We start from the raw sequence: 9,290 nt of genomic DNA, 5'->3' as shown, positions 1-9,290 counted from the left end.
AATTAGTACTCGAAAAAATGTTGTTTAACATTTGCACCTTCTCATTCCATTAACATTCTCTGGTAGGAGTGCATATAAGAAACTACTCATTTGAATATCTAGAATGGGGAAATTGTGCTACTAATTTTTCAAAGGTGGCAAGAACTGGTGATATTGACATCATCGGCCCTGACAACCGCGCTGTTAGTTCTGCCTTTTCCACATTGGATAAGGAAGCAAAGCGAATGGGTTTGGTGGTGAACGAGGACAAAACGAAGTATCTCCTGTCATCAAACAAACAGTCGACGCACTCGCGTATCGGCACCCACGTCACTGTTTACAGTTATAATTTCGAGGTTGTAAAAGACTTTGTTTATTTAGGAACCAGCATTAACACCGATAAGAATGTCAGCCTTGAAATCCAACGGATAATCTCTCTTACCAACAAGTGCTACTTTGGACTAAGTAGGCAACTGAGCAGTAAAGTCCTCTCTCGACGAACAAAGCAACACTCTATAAGGCCCTCATCATGCCCGTGCTAACATCCGATGAGGCGTTACTTGAAGTGTTTGAGAGAAAGATTCAGCGGAAAATTTTTAGACCTTGCACGTTGCTGACGGCGACTATCGTAGGCGATGGAGCAAGGAGCTGGATGAGCTTAACGGCGACATATAACATGAAGTCCAAAAATGCAGGCGCCATCTTTTTAATAAGTTAGTGCGTGGGAAGTTACATCCCTAGCAGACTTCCAGTGAAAGCTTGGTGGCATTCGGTTCCATAGAAGCGAAGTTATTGAGTCTAAAGTGTCAGTATGTTTGTGTCATCGGTACAAAATTGAGTTTTGAACAAAGAGCTACTATCAAATTTTGTTTTAGAATCGGTAAAACATTTACCAAAACATGTGAATTGATGAAAAAAGTTTATGGTGATGATTATCTATTTCGTGCCAAAGCTCATGAGTGGTTTACACGTTTCAGAGATGGTTGTGAGGCCATAAATGGCAATGAACATACGGGCCGCCAAAAATCAGTAATCACCGATCGCATTTTAACTTTAACATTTGTGCTTACGAAAGGTCTGTGCACGTTTCATTCCGCACAAGTTAACTGAGGACCATAAATTGCGCTCAGAATTCAACATTCGAACGACATCATAAAAGAGGCGAGAGAAGACGAGAACTTCCTTTACAACATTGCAATTGGTGATGAAACGTGGTGTTTCCAACATAGACCTGAAACTAAGCGTCAAAGTGCCGAACGGAAGGACCCACACGAGCCACCACTCAAAAAATCACGTTTGGGGAAGTCAAAAATCAAGTCGATGCTCATTTGTTTTTACGATTCCAAGTGAATTGCCCACATTGTCTTGGCGTTTTGAAGCATTTGTTGCATCGCATTCATCGAATTTGCCCTGAATGTCGTGAAGGAGGAAGCTGGCGCTCATTGCATGATTCCGCATTTTAACCATCAATCACTCACCGTAGTCGCCTGATATAGCTCCCTGTGACATCTACCTATTCGAAAAATTACATTTGGCTATCCGAATGGGATCAAACGCTCCGGCTCTGAAAGTATGCAGGACGAGTTGGTGGTAGCAGAGGAAGAAGAAGGCCTCTGCTGCTTTGGGGAGATCAGATGGAGAAGGATTCTGCTTCCCTAGGTGTTTCCAACTGGCGCCGGTTACTGAATGTATTGTTTAAAGCTCATTTTTCACTAAAAAATGTCTAGATCTTATTTGTCAGTGAAAATAATGGCTATAGTTTTAGTTACAGTGAAATCTACGCCGCCGTAGCCAAATGGGTTGGTATGTGAGTAGTGCTCTAATTCGAAAAACCAAGCATGGAACTCCATATGTTAGAAAACGTTTTTTCTATTAGCAGTCACCCCCCGGCAGGTCATGGCAAAGCTCTGAGTATATTTCTGCCATGAAAAAAGGTCTTGTTAAAAAACTATCTGCGGCTAAGAGGCGGGATAAAATTGTATGATAGGTCCCTCCATTTGTGGAAAAACATAAAGAAGCCCACCACAATAAATAGACTACAAAGCACGGTACATGTCTTCCCATGACCTATCTACCCTGCACATCTCTTGCAGATAGTACCACGACGAACCGCACAAATTGAAAATTGGACAAGTCCATTTTAACGCATAGAGACCACTTGGCCGTTGATCCACAGAGAGCAAATAAGGCGATCCAGTACAGATGGAAGCAAGAGGATTTTAATGTCATAACTTTCGAATAAGCCTGGAGCGACGTGCGCTTTATGCATACGAGTACATCAGCGGAGAATATAGCAGATGATGATTGAATTAGCTTGCGATTCAAGTATGCCGAGAACAAGATACCCCAGAAACAGAAAAACAGCCTACTGGTAGACGGATAAAATAGCTAAACTTCGCAATACTTGCAATAGTGGTAGAAGGAAGGCTCAAAGGACCCGGAAATGACCAATCTATGGGGAACTGCAAGCAGTATACATGTATGTTTTAAAGATCTACGAGATAGGGCTGACTACAACCCTTGGGGACTAGCATACCAAATAGTAATGAGGAAGATAAAAGGGCCAAGAGCTCCACAGCCCATTTGTCCCGTCATAATGGAGAAAATTGTTTCAGCACTCTTTCCACTCATAGGATAGAAGACCCAAAAAGGTTCTATGCCAGAGGATACAAGTGCTGCACATGTGACGAAGAAAGGAGTGTTCAAAACCTTGAAGCAGATAAAAGACACCAAGGCCCTCCAACATGGTGCTCAAGGAGACGATACGAGTAAATCAAAAAACAGTAGGACTTATACATCGCTTGTGTTACCAAGGGAAAATTTCCATCCAGATGGAAAATACAGCGCCGCGTACTGCTGCTACTGGTAAACTACCAGACCTTCACTTCCCTTCAGGAACATGTTATCTGTGAACGACTACAGGAGCATCTTGAAGGCTCAAACGCCCTATCAGACAACCAATTCGGCTTTCGGAGAGCGAGATCATCGGTTAATCAAATAAGAGCGGTGGTAGAGATAGCACGAAAAGCTATCAACGCGGGGAGGTCCGCAAGAAAGCTTTGCGCTGTTAACACCCTGGATGTAAAAAATTCCTTTAACTCGGCCAATTGGTCCAGCATCATTGCGGCACTCAAAAGTTTCAACGTTCCTGCTTATCTTGTTCGCATTATCAACAGCTATTTAAGCGAGCGAATTCTGCGATACCATACAGAGAAGGGCCTAAAAAAGTATCAGGTGTCTGGCGGAGTACCACAAGAATCAATACTTGGACCAACCCTGTAGAACACAATGCATGATGCAGGCCTGAAGGTGCACTATCGGGTAACATAGTGCTGTATTAGTGGGATATGCTGATGATGTCGCCCTAGACACACGAAGAGGAACCTATAGCATGAAACAGGCTACAAATATGTATGAGGGACCCAGACGTGGGTGAATAGAACTGGTCCATTTTATAAATACCTTTGGGGTCCTTCCCGAAATAATACAGAAAGTAGTCCCGAGAAGGGTATCTTCCCAGAAGAAGAGGAGGAATTGGTTTAGTGGCCACATCGTGAAGCTGCCCAAGAAAGGCGATTTGCGTGACTGCGGCAACTGGCGAGGAATAACTCTGCTCAACACCACCTACAAAATTCTACATCCAATGTATCGAACGCTCCTTCAGGGACGAACAAATTGTATTGCGCCGTCACCGAAGCTGTGTTGACCAAGCCGACACTCTTCGCATCATAGTAGAACAATCAGTTAAGTGGCGCTCCCCAATTTAAATGCTGTTCGTCGACTTTAAGAAGGCATTCGACACAATCAAATGAGAGTCAATATGGCTGGCGCTTAGTAGAAAGAGAGTTCCCGCTAAGATAATCCGCCTCATTACAGCCCTTTACGAGAACTCCAAACTGGCAGTGCTTCAGAACGGCAAAATCAGCGAACCATTCACCACAAACGCAGGCATAAGGCTAGGTTGTCCCCTTTCTTCCCAAGGTTGTCCCCCTTCTCTTCGCCATCGCCCTAGACGACTTTATGAGCCAATTGAGCCTCCACGAAAGAGGCATCATATGGAGTTTCACCAGATCGTATGGAGATCACTACATCTCGAGAACCTAGACTTCGCCGATGGCATTTGCCTCCTCTCTCACAAACTCACTGGCATGCAAGCGAAGGCGGACAGATGAGTCACGTTGGTCCGCACTGTCGGATTGAAGGTCGCGGTCAACATAGCAAAGAGCAAGACTATAAGAGTCAACCACATAAAGCAAGACCTTTAATGGTTGACGAGCCTCCGGTGGAATTTGTCCAAAGCTTCTACTACCTCGGCTGCACTATCACGGCAGGCGTTCGAGCGAATGCATACAGTATGAACGAGTTCGCAAATCTTCGAATATTCGCAGGTGTGTAAAGTCTGTATTGCTGTACGGAAGTGAAATATGGTTGGTCTCCAACACCATCACACAGAGGCTACAATCATTCGTCAACAAATGCCTCCGCATCATCAGCAGAATATTCTGGCCGAACACCATTAGCAACGGTGCGCTGTAGAGATCAACAAACGAGAAGCCCATCCTATGGCAAATCAAACGAAGAAAGTGGGAATGAATAGGTCACACGCCTAGAAAACCACCATATAGCATCACGATAATGGCCTGGACTGGAAGGCGCAAAGCAGCAGAGGTCGCGGTCGGCCAAAGATCACTTGGCGAAGGTCGATGTTGCGCGAGCTAGCAGATGCCGACATCAGATGGGAGTGGACAAGAATATAAAAAAAATGTGAAGCGTGCACAGATTACTGAGCATAGTCCAATCTATTATTAAGGGGTTATACGCAGTTATGAAGCAAATAAAAGACGGGTTGTCAAGGATTTATCCTGAAGAAACTTCAGAATATTTTAATTTGAAAATTTTTGGCGGTTATAAAAGCATCCTTCAAGAACGTAACAAAATTTTTTATTTATGAAAATGTTGATTATAGAGCGCGCTGCAGGCGATTTCTGGAACCTCCGTTAAAAAAAGACGATTTACGGTGTACATCGTAACTCAGGATTGGATTATCTGAAATCAAAAAACCAAACAAATTTTGTTAATATATTAGATTATCTAGTAATTAATCGTTTGGCTAATCAAAATAGTGAATCTTCACAAAATGGCAGCTTTTAAAAGATATGATTTCGATTTTTACGTTAAAATTTGGCCGTAAATTGATTATAAAATGGAAAATAAGTATCAGATTTACAAAAGGAACGATTAATTACTAGAAAATGTATCTTTAAAGATTGAGTTAAAACGGTTGACCGATCAAACAAGCCGTTTTCGAGATATCGTGTACACCGACTTGAAAAATGCCGTTTTGAAAAAAACACGTTTAAAGTTTCAATACCTACCTTAAAACGTGCCGAGGCATCTCTACATATTTAGGCATCACTCCGAAAGTATTGCTTAGATCTACTTCAAATTTCGTGCGTATACTTTTGAATATATGTACATTACAAAAATGCAACAAAAAAAATCGATTTTTTTGAAAGTCATAACTGCGTATAACGCCTTAACCTCACCTCCGCACTTTCTGCTAACATCTGTCAAATTCCTATTTCGGTTTAATCTTATTTTCTCATGTAAGAAAGCTATTTCATTTTCAAAATGGCTTGATATGCTTGAATCAGGTCGCTATATTTGCACATGCAGAAGGCGCGGTAAAATGAAAATTGAGTTGTCAAACTATGAAATAACAGCTGATGTCAATAACCTGGACAAACGGTGGCATTAATCGAGATTAACGACTTAATGTTGAATTATCTCAGGTATTAAGTGCAACTAATGCGAAATGGCAACTAGACTTAATTCTCATAATTTAAGCGGATTAGAGAAATTTTCGTTGCCAACATTGCCGAAAAATTACAGTTTATAACTATTTCGAATGATAAATAAAGAAGCTTTGAAGAAGAAGAACAAGAAAGAATGTATGCAATGTTAGTTTGCGCTAACACGTTCGAAATTTAATTGTTTCAATATTTCGGAGCAGTTTGAAAAATTGGAATTTAAGATTTTTTTAAATAAAAAATTATTTCTTAGTGTCAGGGCAGCTAATACACGTATTTGTTGCCTGCGGTTCATTTTTTACTGACAAAACCAGACACTAAGCAAATCAGTTGTTCACTAATCCGCGTAACAGGCGTCTGTCCCACTACAATTTTAATCAGTATTAACTGCGTTGAGTTAATCCCGGCAATCCCGATTAACGCCGCCATCTGTCAAGGCTATAAGACAGTAATGGCAAGAAATTCAGAGAGACAGATATATTTTTTTCAGTAAAGCACGCGATCTCCACCTGTAATTTCTGTTTTAATATAGGTTTTTTTAACATAATCTATAGAAGGTGTAAATGTGGCGTTAAAATTAATAAGAAAAAAACTTGCGAGATGGACTTTCAAATATTACAAAAAATTTTCAATAAAAAAATATAGTTCTTTCTCAAATAATTTTTTAAATATAAAAACATTTTTTTTTACTAAAATATTAAAAAAGCGAAGGTATTTCACCTCGAAAAACTATAGATGTATCGAAATTTTCAACATTGAATAAGCCTCAGAATTATTAAATTTTTTTCAAAATGTTTCCAAAAATTGTCAATAAAAAAATATAGTTCTTTCTCAAATAATTTTTTAAATATAAAAACATTTTTTTTACAAAAATATTAAAAAAAGCGAAGGTATTTCACCTCAAAAAACTATAGATGTATCGAAATTTTCAACATTGAATAAGCCTCAGATTATTAAATTTTTTTCAAAATGTTTCCAGTTTACTTCTTATTATACTCAAACCTACAAACAAGTTAATATTTAAAAAAATTGACTACAAAATACAAAACACTTGAATAACTCGACATGGAATCGCTCACATCCTTTCGGGTGTGTTTGTCCAACTTTTACTCCCAAATTGCGTTAAAATGCTTCAATTGGAGGTAGCGTCAAATAGCTTTTAAGAGCAGGTTTAAATACTTTTCTATTTTGCATATTTAATTAAAGTTCTAAAAACAAGTATTTTTAATATTTATTGCTATTCTCACACACAGCGCATATTTTACTGACCCATCGACCTCTGCCGACCATTTTGTGTGGCTCATACATGAAACAAATATTCTTAGCACTGGCAACCACTTGTGACCTTGTACACCTACCGTTACGCCTTTGACAGCTGATGAACAGCTGCAGGGAAGGCCGATATATTTGTTTTTGATGGAATATTTCTTTATACAATAAAAAGAGAATTTATCCAACGGACTTCAAATTTATAACATCATCGGTATTAGCTAAAACGTTAACAATGGCTAAATTCTTAGCGCTCATCGTGCTTACCTTGGGTAAGATTTAATGGCATATTTGGCAAATTCAATACGATTGACCACTTTTCCGCTTCCCATAGCTGCTTTGCTTAACTTCGCCGCCGCTGAAATGCCCGCATTTAAAACGATCTTTAAATTCTTTGGCGGTGGCAATGGCGTCGAATTCAATGGCAATGGTACGCGTACCAAGGACATCTCCCAAATGACGCCCGAAGAGCTGGGCATTTCGCGTGGACAATGTCGCTATGATTTTCTGCCGTACATAACGTATAGTGAACGCATGTATTGCACACCTGATGATCTCTATATACTGCATCTTTTGCCTTCCAATGTTACCGAACCAATTCGTAAGCCACCGATAATGGTGCGTTGCCTGCAACCGGAACTGCCCGAGAATGCTACACGCAACGACAATACCCTACTCATAATGCAGAGTGTCAAAGACATAGTTGCGCTGCTGAAGCCACAAGGCGCTGCAACTAAACGCCATGAGCCGGGCAGTTGTGTCATTGTACTCTTCTACACCGAATCCAGCCTCGGCTGTGCACATGTAGCGCCCTATGCCAATATGCTGCCCATACTATTTCCGACATTGCGTTTCGCCGCCATTGATGCATTCAAATTTCCCAGCTTCAATACAGAATTTGGCATTGTTGGCTTGCCAACGCTGTTACTTTTCCATCAGGGCCGACCGATTGTGAAATTCTACAGTGATGTGGGCACTTTTCATGCTTTCGTCACGCGGCACACGGGCATCAAGCATATTGAACCAATGCCAAAGGAATCTGAAATGACTGGACCATTACCGGTACAGCCTGTGCCGCAAGTTGATTATGTGCTTCTACTTGCCTGGTCATTCATTTTGCTATGCGTTGGCAATTACTTTGCAAAATCACGGCTGTGTAAGCAAATTGTGGAAATGATCAAGCGGAATTGGCGGGAATCAGAGGCACGAATGGAACGCAATTGAAGACGGCGTTGCTAAGTTTTAGTTATAAATGTTATTTCGTAGGATTATTTTAAATTCGAATAAAATAAAATTAATAAAAAGCGTACACTTCTCGATTCCTTTGAATTAGGCACAAAATACACGTTGTTGTTGTAGCAGTATAAACATTCCCACACATATACGGGGAATGCTGCTGAAGTGCCAGTCCTTGGCCGGGGATAAATCCGGGTCGTTCCGTTTACGTAGAACCGACTGACGTGGGAACGTTAAACTCACCTAACGTAAAACCCAGAAAATGTACACTTCACGTCAGCGAAGCCACAGCCACAAACACATCTAAAAACCTGTTGTGTCTTTAATGTACAAATGGCATTATAGCTTTTCGGAATGTCCGTAGAGCAGATTAACTTTATGAGAAATTTTTCGTGGCAGAATTATAAACAGATCTTTGACATAGCCTGCCGTACGGCAAACGCTGTTAGAAACCACTTTTCTTATTATTTCATGTGTCATATCCCGACTAGACATTGGTCAGGGCCATAGTCGAATGACAATCACGCACAAATCGGATCGGCTACGCAGGTAATTCTTAGCAAGCAGTTACTCCGGCAACATGTCATGTTGTTGTTAGTGTTGTAGCAGTTCACTAAACCCTGTCAGAGTAATGTAAGCCCAGGGAACTTGCTGTTTCGACAGGTTGGGTCCAGAGGGAGAGGGGTGTTAGATGAGTGGGTTTGAAGGGCAGGTGAAAAGTTGGTTAGTATCGTACGGAGCGCCTTCACATGCTGGACATTTGTTGGGTGTCAGGGTCAATTCTAGATATGTGCGAATTTAGTCTGCTACAGTATCCAGAGTTGTAATTGCGCGAGTCTCCCTGGGTAGCTGAAGCTCTTCATCTGCTAGGGTGATGATTGGACTTCGATTGTGGCATTGAGGGGTCGGGAGTTTAGGAAGGTGATAAGTGCCTCCCGATGAATGTCGTTTAAGTCTGTCTAAACACTGTTCGAGCCAGTAGTTGTCGTTTTGTCC

At 41.0% G+C, this 9,290-nt stretch overlaps 1 protein-coding gene across 1 annotated transcript; it reads left to right on the top strand.

Annotated features, from left to right (window-relative positions):
* The first annotated feature begins 7,139 nt into the window (after nt 1–7,139).
* Nucleotides 7,140–8,367, top strand: LOC128866113 (thioredoxin domain-containing protein 15). Its single transcript, XM_054106612.1, has 2 exons — nt 7,140–7,330; nt 7,393–8,367. The coding sequence occupies exons 1-2, from the start codon at nt 7,294–7,296 to the stop codon at nt 8,280–8,282; spliced, it is 927 nt and encodes a 308-aa protein (XP_053962587.1). The 5' UTR covers nt 7,140–7,293; the 3' UTR covers nt 8,283–8,367.
* The last annotated feature ends 923 nt before the right edge of the window (nt 8,368–9,290 follow it).

This window comes from Anastrepha ludens, chromosome 6, assembly GCF_028408465.1.
Source record: "Anastrepha ludens isolate Willacy chromosome 6, idAnaLude1.1, whole genome shotgun sequence".
NCBI classification, from domain to species: domain Eukaryota; kingdom Metazoa; phylum Arthropoda; class Insecta; order Diptera; family Tephritidae; genus Anastrepha; species Anastrepha ludens.
Note: the sequence above shows the minus strand (reverse complement) of the source record. Positions and strands in the feature narration are given on the sequence as shown.

What these genes read in the sequence shown, in the direction of transcription:
- LOC128866113 (XM_054106612.1), top strand. Translation starts at nt 7,294, where the DNA reads ATGGCTAAATTCTTAGCGCTCATCGTGCTTACCTTGG. An exon ending in GCTCATCGTGCTTACCTTGG is followed by an intron (nt 7,331 to 7,392) that starts GTAAGATTTAAT and finishes CGCTTCCCATAG; the next exon opens with CTGCTTTGCTTAACTTCGCC.